General features: G+C 50.6%; 1 protein-coding gene and 1 long non-coding RNA gene across 3 annotated transcripts in view; one reads left to right on the top strand and one right to left on the bottom strand.

Annotated features, from left to right (window-relative positions):
- The window catches only part of PPFIA1 (PTPRF interacting protein alpha 1), an 86,184-nt gene that overhangs the window by 19,585 nt on the left and 41,566 nt on the right, over window positions 1-25,033 (top strand). For both annotated transcript variants that reach the window (XM_040639595.1, XM_040639596.1), the window contains exons 3-10: window positions 16,676-16,777; window positions 17,105-17,269; window positions 17,885-17,959; window positions 18,312-18,413; window positions 18,581-18,802; window positions 20,246-20,392; window positions 21,710-21,844; window positions 23,338-23,421. In XM_040639595.1, the coding sequence (XP_040495529.1) occupies window positions 16,676-16,777; window positions 17,105-17,269; window positions 17,885-17,959; window positions 18,312-18,413; window positions 18,581-18,802; window positions 20,246-20,392; window positions 21,710-21,844; window positions 23,338-23,421 (1,032 nt within the window). The remainder of the gene's footprint in view (window positions 1-16,675; window positions 16,778-17,104; window positions 17,270-17,884; window positions 17,960-18,311; window positions 18,414-18,580; window positions 18,803-20,245; window positions 20,393-21,709; window positions 21,845-23,337; window positions 23,422-25,033) is intronic.
- On the bottom strand, window positions 4,714-10,305 carry LOC121104809. Its single transcript, XR_005837195.1, has 3 exons — window positions 9,933-10,305; window positions 7,328-7,955; window positions 4,714-5,432 (listed from the first exon to the last, which is right to left on the bottom strand). It is a non-coding gene; the product is annotated as an uncharacterized LOC121104809 (long non-coding RNA).

Consider the following 25,033-nt stretch of genomic DNA (forward strand, 5'->3'; position numbering starts at 1 on the left):
GGGGGGGGGGGGGGGGGGGGGGGGGGGGCTCGCCGACTGCACGTCCCCGCGCTGGCCTGTCTACTGAGCCAGCACGGCAGGGCCCCAGGAGGCAGCCCCCAGCAGGGCGCCTGCACCTGCCGCTACAGTTTGCTGTCTAGGCCTCGCTCCGTCCGCAGAGGCCCGTCTTCCAGGCGGTGCGCTCAGAAGCCACGTCAGGGACTGAGAGGGGAGCCGGAGGCCTGCTAGCCGGCTGGGCCTCCCGTGCGCTGGGCTAGGGCTTTCAGCCATCGCTTCCCACTCCTGTGAAATGCTGGCCAGGGCTCTCCATCATTGTCTCTGGCTTCTCTCCGCAGGGCCCCCGTGGTCACAAACAGTGTTGGGGGACCCTGTTGCATGCAGCCTGCTGCTCTTCTCGGGTACCTGCTAGGAGTGGGTCAGAATTTCTGATCCTGTCAACAGAGCAGCCTCGTGGCGCCGCTGAGGGGGTCCTTCTTAACGGCCCTTGCCCTACGCTTGTGCCTGCTGGTTCCTGTGAGGGCCTGGAAGGCCGTGTCCGAACACTCCCACACAGATGGGACCTTCTAACTCAGTGAAGGTCACGAAGTCATCTCAGAGTGCCTGACCACGTGTGGAAGAGTTGATGGAGGCTTTCTCTGTGGAACCGAAGTGCCCACGGGAACAGACAGCACGCCTGCCGTATGCTGGAGGCGCAGCTCGCTCACACGCACCCCGTGCGCACCCTGACTCGCCAGCAGCACCTGGCCTGTAAACCGTAGGGCGGTGCCTGAGTGGCGCTGGGCGCCAGCGTGACTGCACGTGACCAGAGGAGCAGGGGCGCTCATCAGGGGAAGGACACTTGCCGTCACTTCCATACGTTTGTTTGGTCTGTGTTCTGATGGTGCTGCCGAAGCCGGGAGGGAGACGACCAGCATCCTCGGGCAGGACCTCCCGTGGTCCTAGAACCTGGCGGCGTGGGAGCGAGGAAGCCGCGATCTGCCAGGTGTCCTGCAGCGAGGGTTCTTGGTAGGCACGAGGGGATGCCCACATGGTGGTTGGTGTCCTAGGGTTCCCAGATGGCTCACCATAGGTGAGCGACTGTTGTCACAGCAAAGAAGCATGGAGAACACAGTTTAAGGATCTCGTGGAGATATTTTAAATCCATGTGATGTAACTGGAGGTAGAAAATAAGCATATTAGAGGAACTTAGCATGCAACCGGAATAAACCATTTTCTCTCTCTGTTTAGAGGGCTGAGCCCGAGTCAGAGGGGGCTGTGTAAGCCGCAGTCCTAGTAAAATGTATTACAGTAGTCAGGACTTTCGGCAGGTTTTTTTCCTTAAGATTTATCTATTTATTTTAGAGAGACCCGGGGTGGGGGGTGGGGAGTGCGCGCACGCCGCAGGTGGCCGCTCTGAGACGTGGTCCGCAGGTGTAAAGGCGCAGGTGCGGACTTACTTGTTGCCACGTTGTCTGTAAGCGGAAGACGGGCAGCGTCTTCAGTGGGGGGAATAAAGGACGGCTTTTGTGTTCATTCCTGTCTGCCCTCAGAGCAGCTGTAAACAGGAGGGCGTCCTTATGAACCCACTCGGAAGCCTCTTCAGTGACGTCCTTAACTGAGGAGAAGCAAGGGGGAAAGGGATATGTGTGTAAAAAACCCTGACTAAGCGAGGAGCCCTAACCGTAGTTCCTGCTGTGTGGGAGATGTGGCCCTTTCTTACTGGGCCCAAAGACAATAGTTTGAAAAGGTTTGTGCGTGAAAAGCTCTGTCCCAAGCCCCCTTCCAGTGCTGCTGCTGTTATCAGTTTTTAAGAAGTTTTTTATGACCAAAACATCTCTGTGGAAATACGGATTTTACACTGTTCCTAACTTTGGCTTTAGACTGTCGAGGTCAGACAGGCCATTTCTGGTCTCATAGGTTTTTTGTTTGTTTGTTTGTTTGTTTTGAATTTTCATTTTTTAAAGATTTTATTTATTTATTAGAGAGAGAGAACAAGCGGGGAGGAGGGGCAAAGGGAGAGGGAGAAGTTTTTAAAATTCATTTTAATGTTTTTGTCAATGAATATCTCACTAATGTTATACACTTGTTTCTGAAGTACACGAGATGTACATCTATGCTAATATATGTGTGCATTCATATCTCAGATCGTCCTAATTGTAAGAAATTACTTGTGTTCAAATACTGAAATGCTAGCGACAACCGAAAATAGTTTGGTTTGCTCTTTAGCAGAAAGATAAAAGTAGGTAAAGCAAGATTTATACCTACTACCTGTGAGGAGACAGCACCTTTTCCCTAAACATACCTTCCAGAGAGCGAGGGAGTGGTGGCTGAGACAGCTGGACGTTTAAACCGGAAGTCAGAGACAGGAACGGAGGGTGCACTCCCTTACCCTGCAGGGAAATGTGTCTCCTCCTGGGTGCACCAAGAGGAAAGAAAGCGTAAGTCCACATAAGAACTCGTATAGGAGAGCTCGCGGCAGCATTCTGCGTGACAGCTAGAGCGTGGAAGTGACCCGGTTATCTGTCAGCAGGTGCAGGGGCGAACACGACATGCTGTGTCCACACAGTGGAGCATTATTCGGCCATAAACGTGAATGAAGCACCACCATGCGCTGCGCCGTGCTGCACCCGGAACGCGGGATGCTGAGAGAGAAAAGCCAGACAAGTCACGGAAAGTGATCAGATTTCAGTGCGGGCAGGCCAGGCGAGCCGTCCGGTGTGCTTATGTTCTCGCCACCTGGCAGTGCCTCTGTAGCAGGAGACGGACCGCAGCCTCCAGCGAGATTTTCGGGTTCAGCCTTAAATGGAGGTGGTTTGGAAGTAGCGATACGCACCGTGCACCCTCCCCAGTTTCCAGGCCAGACAGACAGTATTTTCTTAGAGCAGTTTTAGGTTCACAGCAAAACTGAGAGGAACGTACAGAAATTGCCCGTGTGCCCGGCAGCCTCCCCCACTGTGCACATCCCCAGCAGGGCAGTGCACCTGTCACAGTCTGTGATCCCACGCAGACACGTCGTCGTCACCCACGGTTGATAGTTTACACTGGGGTTCACTCTTGGTGGTGCACATACTGTGGGTGTAGACAAATGTGTAAAGATCATTTTAGTGTCCTACAGAGTAGTTTCATTGCCCTAAAACCCCCCTGTGTTCCGCCTATTCATTCTTCCTTCCCTGCTAACCTCTGGCAGCCCCTGCTCTCTTTACTGTCTCCGGAGTCTGGCCTTTTCCAGAATGTCAGAGTTGGAATCCTACAGTATGCAGCCTTTTCACACCGGCTTCCCTCACGTAGGAAGGTGCACTTTAGGGTCCTCCGCGTCCTTTCTGGCTGGATGGCTCCTTTCTTTTCAGCACTGATTACTTCTCCGTCATCTGGACGTCCCACAGCTTGTTTGTCCGTCCACCTGCTGAAGGACGTCTCAGTTGCTTCTGAGTTTCAGCAACTATGGATAAAGCTGCTCTTAACATTGCGCATAGTGGGGTTTTAACCCAGTCCGTCCACAAATTTAAAAAAACACCACAGTGGTGTTTTTTAATTTTGTTTTTCTTCTCCAAATGAAAATCACATTCAGTTTTTTGACAGAACAAGTTTAAGCTCACATTGGTAGCAGGGGCACCTCAGTATTCAGCCAAGACTAATTCTGCAAGACAGGATCGGGCCCAGCGGTCACTTGCATCCCAGGCCCAGGATCCAGTGCAGGAGGGAGGCGGGGGCCCAGGATCTGCAGGTCCTTAGTGCTGCTCGGCTTTGCTGATTCCTGAGAGGAGGTGTGGAGCTGTGAGGAGAAGGGGGGACAGGCTCCAAGAACTTGAGTGCGAGATGCGCAGGAAGTGGAGGTGGAGAACGTAGGCTGTTCTGTGAAAAGTTTGGAAGGTGATGGGAGGGAGTGAGGGGAGGCTGGGCGCCTAGGGTGACCTCCCTAGACTGGAAACTGAGTGCGGTATGCTCCTTTTCCATCTCGTGCGGGGATGCTGTTAGGAACCGAATTAACATTGGGTAATCATTTTAGCAATATGGCAGATTGCATCAGTCCAAACCCCGAACCCCATCAGGCGTCTGCATACGTGGAGCAGCGGGCTTCTCATGAGAGTGGGGCGTGCCCGGGGTCGGGGCTGCAGGATGAGTGTCGGTGCTCCCTGCCTCAAGGACTGGCACGCGGACGCTGTGCTCATTTGGTTGTCTCACCTGCGGGCTGGGGTAGGGCGCAGGTGCTGCGACCCACATTTATAGATGAGTGACCCAGATGGAGAACTTAGAGACCGGTCTGGGATTGTAAAGGTGAGTTGTTCAACACGGAAGGATGGTAAATGACGTGAGGAAGCTCTTTAAAATACATCTTCTCGTGCGTGCCGACTCACTGCTGGTGTGCCCTTGTCCGCAGGCCTCTCGTAGTGTGCCCGTGCCAGAGACGCCTGGAGCCCAAACCGTTGCCCGGCCTCCACACTGCTGGGTACTGAGCACTGAAGGGGACTGTACAGTGCGGAAAAAACAAAACAAAAGGCAAAATACATATTCTGCCCCCCCTCCCCAGCACTGGAATGAAACCTCCAGGGCAAACATGTGTTTGGGCTGGTTAGGGGAAGACTGGCCGCTCTACAGGTCTGAGGCAGAGGGGACAACTGTGTGTCAAGGAGCAGCACAGGAACAAAACATGTTCAGGGAACTGTGGGTGAGGTAGGACCATATGTTGTGCATGAGGCAGAAAGTGATAAGCACAGAGGCCAGGGAGAGAAGCAGGGGCAGAACTTACAGAGCTGACTTCTGGAACCACCACTCCAGACTAAGGAGACATGGTGTCTAGGCAAAGGATGAGGCAGCAGAGACATTCCGGAAGATACTGGTGTGAAGTAGAGTTAGTGTAGCCAGCAGTCAGTTAACGTGGGGGAGAAGAAGGCGGTAGCGGGCCCAGGTGTCTGGCTTGCACGGCTGGGTGGATGCAGTCCTGTACTCTGCCAGGGTGGAGAGTCGGGTGGGAACGGGAGCACAGAGATGCTGATGAACTTGGTTTGGGGAAGATGGTTTGAGCCTCCTGGAAGACACGGAGATGCGTCATGGGCAGGTGGGCAGTTGCCCAGAGTGGGGGGGGGGTGGCGGTGGCAGCAGCCTTGGACACCGGTCAGGCAGGCACAGTGTGTAGGATGGGCAGGGGCCCTAGGATGGAGCCGTGGGAGCACCAGCAGGTATGGGATGAGCAGAGAGCATGGGAACAGGATGAGGCAGGAGAGAGTGGGAGGGAGGAGGTCAGGGGCTTCCGGATCAGGCAGGTGGAGGGGGCCAGGACCGGCAAAGATGAGGGCATCGCTGGAGTCTCAGCCAGAGCTCTTGCGTTGAAGTGATGAGGGCGGAAGTCAAGATGCAGGGACTGGTAAGAGAGCAAGAGGAGGAATTGGTGACTTCCCAGGAAAGCTGTGTCCACGTGGGCTGTGAGCATCGTGCTCGTGTCCTGTAGTTTTGGCCTGTTAGGAAGAACGAGGAAGGGAGGATTGCTATTTTATTTTTACATACAAAGAAAATGCATGCTTAAAATTGAATTAAAGAGGAGTATGTATTGAAAGTCTCATCTCCAGCCCCCTTTCCCAGCCACAGTGGGTAATCTTCATCAGGTGGGCGTCCGTCTGTATTTTGTCTTATATAGAGAATCCTAGGATGTGTTTGCTTTTACCCAAATTGAGATCACCTTGAAGTACTGTTTGCACCATGTTTTTTTGGATTCAGATTATACAGTCTTGATTATTTCATCACTAAATACTCAGTATGAGCATATATTTTGTCAGTATCTGTTGCTTAAAGAAACTGACAAGGAAAAATAAATTATATATATTGGAATTTTTTAGCTGCTTATGAATTTTATTTTAATGCTTGTAAATACTAGTCAGTGTTTGAAAACCCAGTGCCACTGCATTCATAGTGGTTCCAAGTAAGTCTGATGAGCCCGTGGGCCCCATTCTACAAAGGTGTAAAGTTTGCTCTTTTCTCTCAGTGTCCCCCGCCCATCTTCCCCCATCAGTGCGTTACTGTATAGATCACTATACATAAACTCCGCATAGCGTAGATAGGTAGCTGTACGTAACCTTTCTTAAAAAAAAATTTATTTTAGAGAGAGAGAGTGAGCGAAAGAGGGAGAGGAGCAGACTCTCTGCTGAGCACAGAGCCTGACGTGGGGCTCGATCTTCTGACCCTGAGATCAAGACCTGAGCAGAAATCAAGAGTCTGACGCTCAACCGACTGAGCCACTCAGGCGCCCCTACACATGACCTTTCTGAGCATACTTTTATTTATTTATTTATTTATTAAGGATTTATTTATTTATTTGACAGAGATAGAGACAGCCAGCGAGAGAGGGAACACAAGCAGGGGGAGTGGGAGAGGAAGAAGCAGGCTCCTAGCGGAGGAGCCTGATGTGGGGCTTGATCCCAGAACGCCGGGATCACGTCCTGAGCCGAAGGCAGACGCTTAACCGCTGAGCCCCCAGGCGCCCCCGACCATACTTTTAATCAAGGCACTGGGGCTTCAGAACTTAGCATTTGCTCCTTCATTCATATTAGTATATGAACTTGCAGTCTTCAAAATCTGGCATGCTTTCAAGCCTCAGGCTGAGGCGGATAGCTTCTATGACAGAAAATAATCTAAGCCTGTTCAGCAAGTCAGGTTTCAGGTGTTCCTTTCTGTTTGCTAAAAATTCGAGCCCGTTTCTGTGTGTTGCACTCTGTGTCCCTACATGGAGAGGACATGTATTATCTGCCTTCTCTGCAGCTTTATTCTTGTTTCAGCAGATTAGCAGAATAGTGAAGAGTCATTAAGAAATAAAATGGAGGAAGTGATGGAGATTATCGAAACCAAAGGCTATGGAAATGTAACTCGGGGTGACTGGGGAACAAGGCAGGAGAAGGGGGGGTCAGGACCTTGGGGGGCAGGGCAAGGCACTGCCGCTGCTTTCCACACAGAGTCCTCCTGCTGGAACCACTGGGACGACCTTGTTCGTCACTTTGGGAGCTAAGCGTCGCATGTGAGCCATGGGACTTAATTTAAAATTGGCCTGAGTGTGGATTTTGATCAGTCGTGTCTGGTTTGTATGATCTGAACCTGTTTCCCAGATCTGAGCCAGAAATGATCAATATCAACATTTTCAAGCACTGTGTGAAACCAAGTTCTTAAACTGATTTTGGTGGTTTGTTGCTTTCTTATTCTCAGTCCTAGGAATGTCAGACAGAAACATGGGTCTGCTTTGCTCAGACTTAGGTTTCATTAAAATGAGCATATTCTAGGCATTGTCGCCTCTATTCAGGTTCAAAAAACACTTCAGACTTTGATTACAGTAAACAGAATGTCACTAGTAGTATGTTTGGCTTACCGTGTTTCTTAAATAAGCATGTTTTCTAAAGAGGAGAACGTGTGCTCCCGGCAGGCCCGTCGGTGCTGCGCGGTCGGTCGCTCGCGGCTCGTATCGGGGCTGATTCCGCTGCATTCGGCTTGCTCTGCAGCGGAGTCCACACAGTGCACATGTGAACGTGCTTGTGGAATCTTAAACTGTGGAATTTCCTGTCGAATGTTTATCTGAACTCCTAAGTTTAAATTTGGTTTATACTTTTTCACTTGAATTCTTTTGTCCAAAGAGAAAGGTTTTTCTTTTGAGTAAGCATAATTGTCAAACTTTAGAAACTCATTTTCTCCCATAGCCAAAGCAGTGTATCATAGAATGGTTCGGGCTCTTGAAGTTATTTTATGAAATACTTATATTTACCCAAAATGATGGCAAGTAAATATATTCTCTTCATAGGTGAACAAAGACAGTTGGGATTCCTGAAAAACTAAGGAGCTTTGGACTCAGACTTGCCTTTGATGATGGCGGAGTTACAGGAAAAGTGAGCTGGTGGGGTGTGGAGTAAGGGGCTTGTAGCGGAGTGTAGGAGGGGTGAGGCAGTGATCCGTCCGTTGCCAGGAGCCCATTGCCAGGATCCAGGAGGCTCCGAGGTGACGAGCTGGGGGACACAGGAGTGACCAGCCCCTGCTAACTTGGGGTGCAGGAGTGATGGGTCCTTCCGAGCTGGCGGGGGGGGGCCACAGGACTCGCGCGGAGGGCTCGGCTCCCGTGGCTAGAGCGTCCTGGGATTTTGGAGCAGCACCTCTCTCCTCCGAGGGTTTGGTGTCCACTCGGTACGTTCTGACTGGGGGTCTCATTCAAAGCCAGTGAGGTTTGTTCACAGTAGATAGTAAGACTCTTAAAAATAAAACACTGATATTTGATCCTCCTGGGCCTACAGTCCGGGACGCTACCAGGGTGTCTGTGTCCTGGCCTTCCGCCCTTCTCAGGGCTCCCCTTTCTCCCTCCCCTGCCTGAAATCCCACCACAGCCTGGCTAGCCCCTCGCTGCTTTTACTTCATTGTCTCAGCGGGCAGGATGCTGTGCCCATCGGTGCCTTCTCCGCGCATGTTCATGGCCAGCGGCCCTGGGCCCCTCTCCCCCCAGGCAGCTCTCACTCCTCCTCCTCAGTGTTCCTTGCCCGTCCTGTGTGCATTTCACTTCCAGTGAGGCTGGGAGAAATCGGAGGAAGACTCACATAAATTCCCACCACACATCTCCCAGTTGGTCTGGGTCTGTGCCCCTGCACTGGGCAGCCTTTCCTCTCCCCGTGGAGGAGCTGTGCGCTCCCAGGACAGGCCACCTGCTGCGCCGCCCCAGTGCTCCGCTCTCAGCTGCTCAGAGTGGCCTATTGTCCCAACCCCGGATCTTCCTCTTTCTGTCCTCTTTCTCTCCCCCGCCCTTACCCACAGCGTTGCTGCTGTTCCTTCCACTCTCTGCTGACCCTCGTGCGGTCAGGCCTCCAGCCCCTCTGCTGCTCTGGAAGTGCCACGCCCACGGCCCCCCCGCTGCCCTCCGCCTCAGTGGGCCCGCCTCTCAGTGATTAGTCAGCTGACTCGTCTGCCAGCATCAGCTGACCCGGGTGACTGTCCTCCTGGAAGCATTTGACTCCTGAGATGGTCCCCTTCCTGGTTTCCTCCTGCTTGCTGACCGCTCCCACTCTGTCCCATGCTTCCCTACTGTTCGGGGTCAGATAGGCACCTGCTTGAACCTCACCTCTTCTTATCTGCACTCAGTGCCTTGTGATTTGCCTTCAGTGAGGTTGCTCTCCCACCTGTGCCAATGTTCCCAAGAACTCCGGGCTGGGAGCTGCACTCTCTACTTGATTCTGCCACTGACTGTCTTATAATATCCCAAACGGAGCGTGCCCCAGACTGGACTGTGCGATCTCCCTTCCAGACATGCCCTGCCCACAGGCCCTCCCTTCTCAGGGGATGCTGACTGTCCTTGGCTTGCTCCGGCAGAACTCTTGGAGTCCTCCTGGGCCTTGCTCTCTCTCAGATCCCTCCGCAGGCTCCATTGTGCAACCTGTCCAGACCCGCCCACCTCCCTGCATTATGGCAGTACCCACTGGGTCTCCCTACCGCCCCCAAAACAGGGGATCCTTCAAAACTGATGAAGGGCACGGCAAGTGGTGTGGCGTCTTGGTTAGTGTCCTGTTTTGAGAACTCTCTCTTGGCCTGCAGCTCTCTACCACGGGTCTTGATTCAGACCCTCATTTCTCCCGGGGCCATGGCAGCTCTCCAGCTACCGGCTCCGAGCTGGCTTCTCACTGTTCACCTCTTCCTCCAGCCCCACTCTAGCACTGCTCCCGGGGCCTTATGTTGACTCCGCAAACCCTTCTGAGTACACCCTTTGTGTCGAGCACCGCCTGGGCTCCCTGTTCAGGGCCCTCAAAGTCTGTAGATGGACGACTCCCAGAGCCTTAGGGATAAAATCCGGACTCCCCACTGTAGTGCGCAGGGGCCTTCTGTCTGGTCTCTGTCCACACCCAGCCTCCCTTACCCATTCCCGCACACTGCCTGGGCTGCAGCCCACTGACGCCCTTCTCCGCTACCAGATACCTTTGTGCTTTTGTGAGAAGGCTGTCACCTACCAGGTAGCTGTTCCTGTTCTGAATTCAACTGCGACGCCTCTCCTTTGGCGGACCTTTGGAGCCCGTGTCCGCCTCCCATCATAGATGACCTCCACGCCGCTCCCATGGTAGTCTGGGCGTTTCTCACTTGGAGCACTGACCACACTGAGGTGCCTGCTAGCTTATCTGTCTGTCCTGCGGCAGCACCCTGAAGAGGGGCCGGGCTCGCCTGTCTGGTGTTCCGCTGGAGTGGGTATGCAGCCATCCCTGGAATGAACTGTGGCTTCTGGTCAGGATGGCAGTGTAAACTCACTCTTGGACACAACTCATCTCCAAACAGCAGTGCAAAGGTAAAATTTAAATAGAGAAACAAGTAAACCGATATATATAGTCAGGCCCCCACAAGAAAAAATACCCTTCAGTACGGAAACAGAATAGAAACCCAGCGTGGTAAGCATGAGTTGGCTAGGTTCCCTGGCCTGCTGCGCTCCAAGCACCAAGCACGCAGGGGCAATAGGAAACTTGGCTCCTGCAGGTTGGGGTAACAGGAACTAATGTGTCCAGAGTAATTAGAACTAAAATCAGACTCCTGTTTGGAGCTGGGTTTAGATGAGGCGTCCCACGTAAGGTCCCCAGTGCACTGTCCCCAGTACATTGGGGCTTTATAGGAAGTTGCGGGCCTCGGAGGGTAGGAAGCAATACCTGGGCTGGGCCACAGTGTCCAGTGACTCTCTCACAGGATCCACACCACCCGTAAGGAAGAGGCAGCAGGAACCCTCAGTCACCGTGGAAAGCTAGTTCTGGCCTGAGGCCTTGGAAAGCTCGGAGGGCAGTCGCTGGACACTAGGCGGGGAGGGAAGGACACTAGGCAGGGAGGGAAGTGCCAGCAGGAGGACCTCCTCAAGCTGAGCTGGAAACCAGATCCTGCAGCTCCCAGAGTCTGCACCTTACGGAAGTATGCATTTACTCCGTCTGCAGTCTGGCAAAACTGTCAAAATAAGTCTGTTTAAATGCTTAAACAGATAAATGAACATCCCTGAAGAGAAACAGGAAATGATAAAACAGAAACAGAAGTGAAACAAGGGAAGGAGGGCATGACAGAAAACAATCTAAAATCTAGTATGTGAAGAAGGTTTGGCTAGCACGATAAACTTTGGACCGGACATAATCAGCGAATTAGTGAATTGACCTAGACTGCTGCGCCCGGGGACGAGGCGACCAAATAAAATCCGAGGCTCTGGCCCAGCAAGTCTGCAGCCAGCCCCCCTTGGATTTGCCCGCCACGTGAGTGATCGCAGCTCTCACTGAGACTGGTTTGGGTCAGGTTCTCTTTCACCTACAACACGAACAGTATTTTCTGATACAAGATCTCGATGATTAGATGCAAATCTCTCAACGTTAGGTCAGCTAGTTATTTACTGGAGGAGGTGAAAATCAAAGCATTTGGCCGAATTAACTTTGGCACATAGGAAAGGAATCTCTGTAGCTCAGGAAAGAGCGGACCTGATGGGAGAACAGGGCTTCCCCCGCCCCTCCCCCCTTCCCTGCCGCGGTCCCTCCTCCCAGTGCTGCCCGTTGGGTCTCTGAGACAGTCCAGCACTCAACACAACCTTTGTCAGGTTTGAGGACACGTTTGGGTTATTCTCATTTAATGTTTTACTGTCATTTCTTTGTGTTTGTGGCTCTGCCTTGAAATACTGAAGTAAAGAGTTGTCTGTGTTCTGTAGCGGGAAAAGCCTTGTCTGCAAAGAGTGCTCTGTGTGTGTGTGTGTGTGTGTGTCAGGGAATCGTGGCGAAATATATATAAAATAAATTTAACATTGCAGCCAGTTTATTGAATAGCTGGATGATTTCACTGAAGGCCCTCGCCCCTAGGCAAGTCCCCCTGGGTGACCACTCTTAGCTGCGAGACAACCCCCCCCCCCCCAGCTTGTTGCCGGCCAGTTGCTCTGTTGTTTTCAACAATGCTGTGGGTATAAATGTCTCTACTAACTAAACCAGTCAAATTCTGGCTCCTTCCTAGGAATTGTACCTGAATTTTTGTGGATTTTTTTGCATAGATGTTTCTTCATTTGTTGTATGTCATTGGATGGTTTTGGAGGCTTTGAATAGTTGTTATTATGTGTAATTCGGGGAGCAGATGTGTAGGGCTTTTCATGCTGTGAAGCTAGAAGCTGATGACCCACAGTTGGGGGTTTTTGAAGAAGAAACTCTGATTTAGAAGGTAGATTAGAGAAAATGACCATTAGCTTATTATACCCGTGAAAATGCTCACAGGCTCTGTAAATTACCTGCCTCCCCACCCCTTCAGTTTGTCCCCCTGAAATAACTGCTTTCAAGAGAAAATGTTCAATTTTACTCTTTTCTGTTGTTGATTATAACAGTACTGCCTGGTTCTTTTCATTCCCCATGGATGAGTACAGTTGACCCATGGACAGCTGGGGGTTAGGGGTGCTGACCTGCCCACAGTCACAAATCTGAGTCTAACTTTGGGCTCCCCCAAACGGAACTACTGATACCGTTCTGTTGACCAGAAGCCTTACTGGCAACACGAACACTCAGTTAATACTTTCATTCTAGAGAAAAAATTTTAAGACAATTACAAGGAAAATACATGGACAGCACTGAGCTGCATGGATAGCTAAGTGTGTCGTCTGTGTGCAAGATGACTTAGTGCCTGCAGCAGCACCGCAGATGTCCCAGTATTACTAACACCAGACATCGGAAATGAGAAGATGGTGTGAGAGGTTCCCGTTTCTTTACAGGTCTAACGACTCTTGCGTCACTATGTGTGACTGCTCTGGGGTGGCCTCGCGTGATCAGCAGGTTTCTTCGTCACAGCCTTGCCTGTCCACTAATGAATGAGTTGTTATAAAACTTTTACAGCCTGTACTATTACAGACATACTCATAATGGAGGATTGGAAACGTCGTTATATTCTTTTAAAAAAACAATTGCGGTAATAGGCTGATACACGTTTTCTGCAATGAGAGAGGCATTCTGTGAGGTAATGCTCTGAAAGGAAAGTTATAAAACAACTGGCACGTGATGAGTTTTATGCTAACTCTCGCTCACTTTTTCCCCGTGTGAGGATGGGCTGTCCACTTGCGTACAAGCCTCGAACACACAGCTCTTCATGGTGAGGGCATAGGTGACGGCGGCACACAGGCATCTCACGCAGCCTGGCTGCACACGCCCTCGATGTGCGTGCCCAGCAGGTGAGGGTCCATGCGCTGCAATGGTCTGTACCGTCTGTTAGGGGGAGGTGGGTCATCCTGAAGTCCTCATCCTCGTCGTCTTCCCGTGGAGTCGGCCACGGAGGCAGAGGAGGGCTGCTCTTGCCGTCTCGGGCGAGGCAGGTGCACCTGGTGTCACCTTCCGGAAGTACGTTTCTGTCTGACGTTGTGTCTCTTCCTTTCTCTACAAATGTTGTTGTAAACGTCGCCAGTACTTCCGCCATGGGCTTTGGCTTCAGTGGACCCATGGATGGGCCCACGTGGTACAAGAAGTCAAGAACAGTCTGGAACAAGCCAGGCCCTCTCCAGAGTACCTCATGTCACTGTGTTTTCTGGCACGGTGTCTTCTGAGTCTCCTTTCTCACACCCCCCCCGCCCCCCGGCGCTGGTTCGGAAGCTTTCATCTCCGTCGTGTCATCCTCTCTTAACTCCTCTGGGGTGACATCTGTGAGCCCTTGAATTTCTCCGAGATCCACATCTCGAAACCCTTCATCCCCCAGCTTTTTTGCCGTATCCACAGTCTCTTTCATCATCTCCCTCATTGGCTGTGTCGTAAATCCTGTAGGATCATGCCCAACATTTGGGCCATTTTCTCCAGCAGGAGTTGATTGTTTTGGTCTTGATGGCTTTCACGACATTTCCTGTCACATCAGCGGCGTCTTCAGTGGTGTAATCCTTCCAGACTTCAAGGTGTTCTCTCTGTTGTGGTTCACTTTCGTAGTGTTGACCGTCCTTTTGGTAAAGGATCATGTGTAATGAGCCTTGCAGGTCCTCACGGCCCCCGATCCACAGGCTGCATTAGAGACCTTGTGCTCCAGGGTCCGTGGGCCACCTGGACGTGTTCGGTGTCGAGCTCACAGGGTTCTAGGTGGCCAGGATGTTGTCCAATGTCAGAAGAGCATTAAAAGGCAGTCCCTTATTGTCAGGGTACTTCCAAAGTTGAGGGACAAAGCATCGCTGGAACTGATCCAGAGAAAGGGTTCTGGTTGTCCAGGCCTCCTTGTTGCACAGCCGAAGGACTGGCTGCTGGTGTCTGTGTCTTCCCATCAAGCCCAGGGTCAGCTTCCTAGATCCGGCCGGCTGGATCACAAACCTGACTGCCTCCGCACGTGCACTGGCTAGTCACCCCCTCCCGCCTTCCTCCTGAATACGTGTCCTTCGTGGCGCTTTCTCCCTGTGTGTGAAAAACCTGTGCGGGCAGATGTCCTGCCGTCAGTGATTTTCCCTCCCCTCCTCTCCACTTCTCGTTTGAAGTATAGTCGGCACGCAGCGTTCCCTTAGTTCCAGCTTCTCGGTGATTCTGTCAGCGCTGTCTGGGGATCGTCTGCTTCCTCTTGATGGGAGAAGTTGCTTCTCCCGTTACCTTGACATGTGTTAAAGCCAAACATCTTTATAAAATTACCAAACCATCTTTCCCTGGCGTTGAAATTCTGCAGCTTTAGACCCATCACCTTCCTTTGGCTCTAAGTTGTCACATAATGACCTCCCCCCTTTTTGAAGATTCGTACTGGAGTCTGTACATATACCTTTCTATAGCAGTCCCGCTTGCACAGAAAGGCTGCATCTTCAGTACAGACGAAAAGGGATTTCACACACAGTGGAAGGTTTTTGCATCTGCCAGGGTAGCTGCGGCGACAACTTCATGAATTACCTGGGTTCTTTTCTCTTGAGCGGTGGGCGGCCGCAGCTGCAGACCTCAGTCTGCCGTACGCGTCAAGCAGTTCACCTTGTTCTTGTGACGCCTTGACTTGTCTCTGCTTTTTGGGAGCGCTCGCAGCAGCACTGCTGAGTGGCACTTCGTATGGGTCCCAAGGTGTTACTCAAGGTTTATGGTGTTGCAGGAAGCACACCCAAAAATAGGCAGGTACCACAGGAAATCACTTTCTACTGCGGTATGCAGTTTATCGGAGAACGGGACGGCCTATGGGAGAGGATGAGCGTCCCGGCGTTGTTAGCGGATTCCTGCCGCGCTTGAGCTTGCCTCAGTAGTGACAGGAGGCGGCATGGAGCGACACGCTGGTGCAGCACGCCCCATGCTTACGTTCATGCAGTGAGGGCTTAATACCAGCTCCACATGTTTTTACGCTTCTCTTGGCTGCGAAGGGCACCGTGTATGGCACTGCGAGTGTGTGCATGCAGACGTTTGGGTACATTTTAACGTTTTCTAGTAGATTTGCATATGTTTTATGGCAGCAAATGATAAAACAGGCTAGTCCCTGTATATATTTTATACATTTATGACATGTCTTTTTTTAGTTTTTTAGAGATTTTATTTATTTGAGATAGAGCGCGAGCAAGAGAGAGAGCCAGGAGCAAGGGAGCAGAGGGAGAGGGAGAAGCAAACTCCCCGCTGAGCAGGGAGCCCAACATGGGGCTCCATCCCAGGACTCCAGGACTGTGACCTGAACTGAAGGCAGATGCTTAACCGACTGAGCCACCCAGGTGCCCCTTTCTTAATTTTCTGACATTTCTAGGCTACTCAGTTTATCTGCCAGTTTTTTCATATTGTTGCAGATCCAGAAAATTTTCCAGTGTATTTATTGAAAAAAATCCAGATAGAAGTGGACCTGCACAGTGGAAGCCTGTGTTGTTCACGGGTCAGCTCTGTTTCGGTTCTGTATCATGGCTCAATAGGCTTTTGTGGGCCAGCTTTGTGAAGTCGGATCGCAGGGGATGCTGTATGTTCCATGGTCAAGTTCCCTTTGAGTGGCAATGGGTTAATTTATGAATGAACCTTAAGTATGCCACTTGTTTGTAAATTGATTTTCTAGAATTGCTCAAATTAACCACTTTCTGTATTTTGAATGTCAGATTGTTAAGTGAACCTTTATTTCCTCCTTTGTTCTTTGAAAAGAAAATTCTTAAAATACGGAGATTCATTGGCAGAGCATGTTACTTACTTGAGAGGAAAAACTGACCAGAGGGTGTGTGTTCACTTCCTTGGACCCTGCCTGTGTGTCATGTCCCAGGGCGCGCTCAGGATTGCGGGAGAGCGACCCCACAACAGAGTGGGGGGACCCCAGCATCACCTCAGTGATACTTCCTCTAGAAAGTTCTCTGTTTGACTACAGAGAAAAATCTTCAGCTGTCCCTTTCTTCAAGAGGCCTACCAACATTTGTGAAAAGTCCATTTTATATGGTCTATTCTGAGCCAGTTCGGGCTAACAGACCAGGTTTTGGGTGCTGTCAGCCTCTTCCCGGGGCTGTTCTAAGCCCTGTGGTCTTCACAGGCAGGAGCTGACTTAGGACAGGAGGCTGGGGACGAACAGTGGCCTTCTTGGCCTGGCGTTCTCCCCTCAGGAGAGGTTCTGAGTTGCATATCTGCAAGTCACCTGAAAATGTCTCTCTCGCCTTGGGTGTCAGGCCCCATGCTTGGGAAAATACCTGGGACTCAGGTCATGAGGAGGGGGTTATGTGCGTGCGGGGCTCTGGGGTGGCAGACAGGTGCAGGGCAGGGCAGTCTGCGTGGGCTGGGGAGAGCCGCGGAGGCTAAAGACCCCCGTCTCCCTCCGTTTTTGTTGCCCCCAGGAGTTCGCAGCACTTACTAAGGAGCTCAACGTCTGCAGGGAGCAGCTCCTGGAGAGAGAGGAAGAGATCGCGGAACTGAAGGCGGAAAGAAACAACACCAGGGTCAGTAGGTGCATTCTTGCTATTGGAGCGCTGGCTGAGAGTTGCCTGGGAGCACTGTTGCTGTCTTTGCACTTCGGGTCCTGTCCGCTCGGTCTGCTTTTAGACAGCTTGTCGGCACTTCCCCGTGGAGTCGACCCTGACTGATGAGTCGTGATGAGAATTAACGCTATTTTAACTCGTTTAAGAGGGAGGCTCTTTAATTTTAGACTGAATTGAAGGGATTCACGTTTGGTCTAGCATACTATTAAAAAGGGTTTTTGCCCCAGATTAAGGTTTGACATTGCAAGTGCTCTTTTAACATGGTTCTGCCTTGGCCTGTCCCACCAGCTGCTGCTGGAGCATTTGGAGTGCCTCGTGTCCAGGCACGAGCGGTCCCTGCGGATGACGGTGGTGAAGCGGCAGGCGCAGTCCCCGGCGGGCGTGTCCAGCGAGGTGGAGGTGCTCAAAGCACTGAAGTCCTTGTTCGAGCACCACAAAGCTCTGGACGAAAAGGTGCCTTGAGCCCCAGCAGTTCTCAGTGTGCACACGCTGTGTCAGACACACTTCGTGCGTGTGTGTGACTGCAGTTCGTGTTTAACCTTTTCGAGTTCCTGTAAACACTTTCTGTAAGAAGACAGACTTCTGTGTGGTTAAAAAGTAGCAGTTGGTGTAAATGTGTAAAGATTTATTATATTCTGTATATTGATTTGCCATTAAGAATTGGGATGATATAACTTATTTAGGGGAAGATGTCTCTCAAATGTAAAATTTAAAACTGTTACAAAGCAAGTTTTTTTTTTTAAAGATCTTATTTATATTTGAAAGAGGGCGCATGAGTGTGTTTGGAGGGGGGCAGAGGGAGAGGGAGAAGCAGACGCCCTGCTGAGCAGGGAGCCCAGTGTGGGGCTCGATCCCAGGACCCTGGGCTCATGACCTGAGCCGAAGGCAGACGCTTAACGGCTGAGCCACCCAGGTGCCCCAACAAGCCAGTTTTCTTGGTATTAACATCAGTGAAAAACATTGAGGCCATCCTGTCATGTTACCTTAAGCGAATGGGACCCGAGGGTAACTGTACATTAAGAAGTAATTAAATACACACACACACATACTCAACCCCTCTGTTTCCAGGTGAGGGAGCGGCTACGAGTAGCACTCGAAAGGTGTAGTTTGTTAGAAGAAGAACTGGGGGCTACACACAAAGAGGTAAGTCCGTAAATCGCCAGAGGATTTGATTAGAGGAGTTCTAATTTTTATCCCTTGTTTTTGTAAGAAGTATGAAGCCTGCAGTGCTGGCCATCAGGTGTCACTGGTCTTTCTGACCTCCCGGGCCACTCCGGTGACCAGCACATGAGGCTCTTACTGCCGAGTCACACGGTCCCTTTCGTTCCCCTCGTCCAGTCGAGAGCACTGACCTAGTTGTTGACCTAGTTGTATTCAGGCTAGACAACGTTGCCGTGTATTCTCCCCCGTCCTGTGTTTACAGCTTGTACTTGCATCTTTCTGAGAGAAGTTTCTCTTTATCTCTTCACCCTCATATTTAATTCTTTGGTTTTAGCTAATGATTCTTAAAGAACAGAATAATCAGAAAAAAACACTAACCGATGGAGTGCTTGACATGAACCACGAACAAGAAAATACTCCAAGCACGAATGGAAAGGCAAGTCCTTGGGCTTTCTCTCTGTCTTTCCCTGATGTCCTCTGCGTGCTCCCAAGAGTGGCGGGAGCCGACAGCCAGCATAGATCGTGGGACTTGATTCTTTCCGGGAAGTGCTCTGTTCCCTGGCTCACCAAACAAGGCTATTTAAGGATTTTTTCCTCCACCAGAGATCTTCTGACGGTTCTTTAAGCCACGAGGAAGACCTTGCCAAAGTCATCGAGCTCCAGGACATCATAGATAAGCAGTCAAAGGAGCAGAGCCAGATGAAGGAGCGCCTGGCCGCCCTCTCCAGTCACGTGGCGGAGCTGGAGGAGGACCTGGACACCGCTAGGAAGGACCTCATCAAGTCTGAGGAAGTGAACACGAAACTGCAGCGGGATGTTCGTGAAGTGAGTGACAGTAGACGTTGCCGCGCTGTCGTTGAACTGAATGTGGGGTGTTTGGTGGGACCCTTGTGTGTGGACATCTACCCTCTGCAGAGTCCGGCTCTCTGCATTTATTCTTCGTCAGGTTCACGTTTCATTCTGGTACACATGTAAGCTGGGACACGTCGTATCTGTTGTGCTGCTAGTTCACCGACAGTGATGTGGGCCTCCCCTCTCGGCTGTGCCGAGGGAACGGTGCTAGCTGGCTTTCTGACCACCTGCTCCCAGAAAAGTCACGTGCTCTTGAACATCGGCGGTGAGACACACCATGAGAGTGGGATTTGCTCACCCTTGGGTCATCAGGATCATGCTGTACAGACATGTAGACATACACTCGTTTCTGGCAGACATTTCTACGTGTGCAGTGATTTATAAGAATCTAGTCATGTTTACAAAAACAGGTGAAGGGCAGGATACTTTCTCTGGCACCCCCTCCTGTCACTCTAAGCTGTCCTTTGTAGCTGACAGGCGCCCCCCACCCCCACCCCCACTGCAGGAAGACCCTTTCACACTCTTGAGTGTGGATGCACAGGCTTACTTCTGTGTAGTAACTTAGCGTGCGTAATTTCACGTAAGAGTTTAAAACAAAGAAAAATATTTGCAGAAATAATATAACCTACTTAGTTCTGTTATTCTTTGGCAAGGATAGGAGATTCTGCAGCAGAGTTTAATATGCAGAGAATTTTGAAATTCTTTCTTTAAGACTCATCACTTTTAGTATTAAGACTTTGCTGACGTAAATTCCTTAGTAAACAGGGAGGAACCTAAGATGAATCTTAAGGGTGGGGGACAGGAAGGGCAGAGGCAGAAAGTTCTAGGCCCACTTTCAGTATCAGATACCCTGTGATAGAATTTGCTGCAGGATTAGACTTCCGAAGGTTTCTTCCAGTTATATCATTTGTTAATAGTATTGCTTCAGTTTTGTGGTGATTGGATGAGATTTCATCTAGCTTTTACCCAGGGAGATGAGAGCTGTGTCTCACTGATATGTCTGTTGCGAGGCCGCTCCCTGCTCTGTGGAAAGCCCACTTTATCGGGGGCCAGTAGAGGCTGTGCCTTCATTACTCACACCTTCAGCTCCTGGCATCCTTGCAATGTCGGGATATTTGATTCCACGTTTCTTTGGTTAACATCATGTAGGAAAGAGTAAGCTTGGTAAACTGAGTGGCCAGACGTAGTATTAAGACAGCTGAGTCTTTACTGGTCGTGTAGGGGAATACTTGGGATATTTGAGGTAAATATATTTTCATTCATATTGGAGACAGTTGGCATCTCTCTCAATTTTGAGGACACTGATTTTATGTTTGATTTAAAAATTAGGATTTAGTCCAGTTTTTGTGTCTGGAGTATATTAAAGTGTCATACATTAATTATTTGCCTTTTTTCCCTTTGAAATACTTGATGTAGGCCATGGCCCAGAAGGAGGACATGGAAGAGAGGATCACTACTCTTGAAAAACGCTACCTCGCGGCACAGCGCGAAGCCACCTCTGTGCACGACCTTAACGATAAACTTGAAAATGAGATTGCAAATAAAGACTCTATGCATCGGCAGGTAGAGGCTTTTGTTGAACTTCGTTCGACTTTTATTAATTACTGATGAAGTTGAAGACCTTTCTCCTGTGACTTTCATGTTGGAAGTCAAGTGTCAATGTAAAGTTTTCATGATCTTAGAAAATTATGTTTAAGAATGTGGGTTACTTCAACTTGCAAGTGTTTAATTATTTAGGATTTTATGTAACCTCGATTCTTTCTTCAGTTTTGTTTTCATTGTTCGTTAATCTGTTGCTTGTTAGCATTTTTACCAAAGGCGGAGGGAGTGGCTGAGAGCATGGAGGCAGTTGGCCACTTTTGTTGGTACCTGGGATGGGGGTGAATGGCAGGTGTAGAAATGCAGTCTGTCGTGCGGACGGGAGCCTCCTGTGGTTTGGGAAGCCGTGCTGGCTTCTCTGCCTGGTAGTCTCAGGTCAGCCAGAGTTAAACAGGAAAACCAAATCCAGCCTCTTGGAAACAAAGTGAGTTTGTCTGGTATGTTGTAAAGTGTATCATTAGACCCAAGGTAATAATAAAAAGTAAAATACTAGGAAGCCATTAAAAATTATGTTGTGGAATGCTATTTAAGAGCACGTAAGATGTCCCAAATAATGACCGTAGAAGGAAGATGACAAAATACTGCGTACAGTGTGACGGATCTTCTGAGGTTGTGTATAAACACGGAGATAGGCTCACACGGAAGAAAGGAGGCTGCACGTAAGCAGATGTTTGCCTCTCAGGAACCTCAGCCTCTACATGATTTTTAAAATTTCTTTTTAAAAAAGTCTAAATTTTCTTCATTGAAAAAAATTTTTTTTAGAATGAGAACATGTTTTTAAGAATAATTATACATTTACGAAAATAACTTGACTAGCATTTCATTAGGCGTACATACTCCTAGAAGGTCTGTATTTCAAAGGAGGTGTGAGCTCTGTTGTGGCTCACACGCCACGGCCTGCGAAAGACAAGGAGTCTGAGTGTTTTTTAAGAAGGGTTAGGACTGAACCCTTCTTTCCTTAAGATGTCAAGAAGAATGAGCAAGCTTCTACAGAATATGGTTTTTCTTTAGTGCATGGGAACTCTTTCCTTTTTAAAAAGACTTCGTTGAAGACGTTTAAGAAGAGCAATACTTTGGCAAGAGGTGTTTTGCACATTGAACTCAAGCCCAAGAGAGTGGGTGTATATTCCTCTCAGGAAGAAAAATTTTACTCTGAAGCAGCTACCAAAACAGTTGGCTTCTGTCAGAACTAATTTAGTAGATCTCTGCATTTAGATTTTGTTTCATTTTATTAAAAATAGAAGATTGGCTACATTTTGATGCTTTGCCTTCATTTCCTAGACTGAGGATAAAAACCGCCAGTTACAAGAGCGCCTGGAGCTGGCCGAGCAAAAGCTGCAGCAGACTTTGAGGAAGGCGGAGACGCTCCCCGAGGTGGAGGCAGAGCTGGCGCAGAGGGTCGCGGCGCTCTCCAAGGTGCTGCCTGGCTTTCGTCCTGGGTCCGATGGTGGGGTTTTGACTTTGATGGTGGCTGGTTCGTGTGCCTTATTTATTATTGTTCTCCATGTCAGTGAGCCTAAATCCGTGAAAGAGCTCAGATCTGTTTTCAGTGCTATTTTGTTTGAGATCGGAACGCTTTTTAAATGTCAGGAATCATGCCCTTTTTTGTGATCCCCACATTAATTTGCCTCCAGTTTTGTCAGATGTGTACTGTTTGTCTCCGGTGGGCTTGAGCTAAGGTTCACTGCTTCTCAGAGTTATTTTAGTCAACAACTCAAAGCTCGAGAGAGAAGCTTTGGATAAAATAAGGGTGGGGGCACCTGGCTGGCTCAGCCAGTGGAGCGTGCAACTCTCGATCTCACCATTGTGAGGTGAAGCTCCAATTTAGGTATAGAGATTACTTAAAAAAAAAAAAAAAAAAAAAAGAATTTTCCCAGAAGTAGGAAAATCCTATGCTCTTTTAAAGATAATCAAAATAAATTTGTAATACACAAATTTTTAAGTAATTCATTTGTGGGTTCGACAAATACGGGTTAGGCATGTGCATGACACAGCGCTGCCCTCCTAGTCCTTACCCTCCCCGGGGGAACGCCAGCAGGCGAGGACGCAGTGTCACGCTGTGATGGAGTAGGTGCTGGGGTCGGGAGGTTCATGTGGGAAGAGGAAGCACAGATCCCAGCAGACAGTCCGGCCTTCCGGGGCCTGGGCGCCCAGCAGGCAGAGAGGTAGCATGTTGCCGGCCAAGGGAGCCCGTGGGGGAGCGCTGTGAGTACTCTATCTCACCGGGCTCCAGTTTGGTGAGGGCCCCAGGGAGAAGGGGGCCAGGACAAGCACGGGTGCTGTTCTTGAGGGCTGATGTTGGGTCGGTCCAACGGTGTCGGGTGCTCACAAGACTGTTCCTTAGAGCAAGTTCATTGCTAACAGCTGTAACAGAGCCTCGCCTCTCCTTTGTGATCTGCGTGTAAAGTCTCCGTTTCTTTTCTCCCCCTGTCATCTCTCCTGTCCCTGGTCGGCCTTGTAGTCTGACCTTTTGTCTTCTGGAAACTCTGCTGCTAAGGAAGCTAAACTGTTCGAACTCACCTCCCAGCTTAGGAAGGTAGCACGTGTGCATTGCTCTGTGGTGCTTGCTGCTTCTGCTGTCCGTGCTGACTGAGCACAGGCCGTCTGAGGGTGGGGAGAAAGCGCCACCCCCGGAGTCGGGGCCCGGGCTGGGGAGAAGCACCTCTCCTCTGGCAGCCTCCGTCACCAGCACCGGCTGGGCCTCGATCACGGGCGCGGGGAGGCCGGCTGCTTCACACTGTGACGCATGAGGCCGCACAGGGTGTGTTCCAGGAGGGAGGGGGGATCCCGAGCCAGCCGGTGGGAGAGCCCGCGAAGAGCGTGTGGTGCTTGTTGCTACCGAGGTCGTGTGTAGCATGCTGGCACTGACGTGGGGGCGCCCACGGAGCTGACCGTGTTTTTGCCCGCAGGCCGAGGAGAGGCACGGCAACATTGAGGAGAGGCTCCGTCAGATGGAGGCACAGCTGGAGGAGAAGAACCAGGAACTGCAGCGGGTATGTGTCTGAGCAGAAAGGCCACGTGCCGGGCGCTGCTTGAGCACAGGGCTCCGGCAGGGGCAGGCGGTGCCTCGTTTCCTGCTTCTCCCCACCCAGACGCTGGTCCCCTTCTCGATTCCATCGGGTGTAGAGTTAGTGGCCTCCTCTGCGAGCTGTCTGCTGGTGGGTGCATCTGCCACGTAGACAAGGTTATGTCAGCACTGGTGGTGGGGGAAGAGACTGGTGCCCCAGGGGCCGTGCTGCCGGGGTGCAGGGACCCCCGCATCCTCCTGCTCTGACTAGCCTGTCTGCGGAACTGCTCCACGTGCAAGTGGGATCTCACAGGTGCCTCTCAGCCACACTGGAGGTGCTGGCTGGGGGCCCCTGAAACTTAGGGGAAGGCACGTCGTCCTAGAGCATTAGTCTGCTTGCTTAGGGCATGACATTGAGGTCCCGAATTCAGGTCATGGGCCCGACCTCCATCCTAAGATACCGAAGTATCACTCAAGGCATAAAGGCATAGGTCAGGACAGATATTCCTAAGAAGAGGAAAACCGTAATTGAGCAGTGATAAGATGAGGTTCGTGTCTGTTGAATCCCCAGAGAGTTTTCTCTGGAGGAGTTGCTCAAATGTCAGTGTGGAACCAGCAGGGAACAGACCGGGTCGTGGCCCCAGGCAGCTGGCACCCAGCCCTAGGACATCAATTCAAGGCCATCAGATTTTGTTTTCACCAGAAACGTATGTGCTCGGCCAAGGGCTGCCGAGGATCACACATGAGCTTCTGGGAAGTGAGGATTCTGACTCCCATCACAGGGCTGCATGTTGGTCGGCCCCTGCCCCCATCACACACGCACTCGTGTGCACACAGGCCGACACTCGCCTCCTAGGCAGAGAAGTAGACTTCAGCTGTCTAGGGATGCACTTGCGTTACTTTTCAGGACTGGATTGTCATTTGAAAGGACAGGTGTTGAGATAGGGTTCTTTCATAACTAAGGCAATTCAAAGTAAACTTTTAGGCTGTTTTGCTTTAAAAATACTCGAACGCTGATTCCTTCTTGTGGCGTGTGCTGGGTCGTTTCCAAATGATGATAGTTGCTGTGTACAAGGCGTGATTTTCTGCGCTCTGTCTCGTCCTTGCAAGAAGAGAGGTGCCAGCACCCACGTGTTACAGATGAGGAGGCCGGAGCACAGAGGACTGACTGTTGCCCGGTCTGTGGCACTTCCTTATGGGCTCGTTCCTACTGCTCTCCGCGTGGGAGAAGCCCCTGAGCCCTACCCCCCGCCCCCCCGCCCCCGGCTCAGGTGATGCTCTCTTCCCACCCCTGAGGTTTTGTCCTCATTCAGGATGGGGGCAAACACAAGGTCTTTAAGCCAGGAAATGAATGATGGTTTGATAAACACAGACCTATCAACTTTGTCACTACGTTTTTAAATTACTTGAGGTAATTAGTTGTAATCTTTGAACCTAAGTTTTCATTACAGATCATTCAGGTGATGTATGAATATAAAGAAAAACAGGTGAAAGTCTCTGTTGCCCCTGAGTTTTTTCCAGAATGGATTTCTTTATCTTCTGCTATGTAAATTGATTCATTCCACCTCCCCCCCCCCCCCCCCCCCCCCCCCCCCCCC

This window comes from Ursus maritimus, unplaced genomic scaffold (assembly GCF_017311325.1).
Source record: "Ursus maritimus isolate PB19 unplaced genomic scaffold, ASM1731132v1 scaffold_23, whole genome shotgun sequence".
In the NCBI taxonomy this organism is placed as follows: Eukaryota; Metazoa; Chordata; class Mammalia; order Carnivora; family Ursidae; genus Ursus; species Ursus maritimus.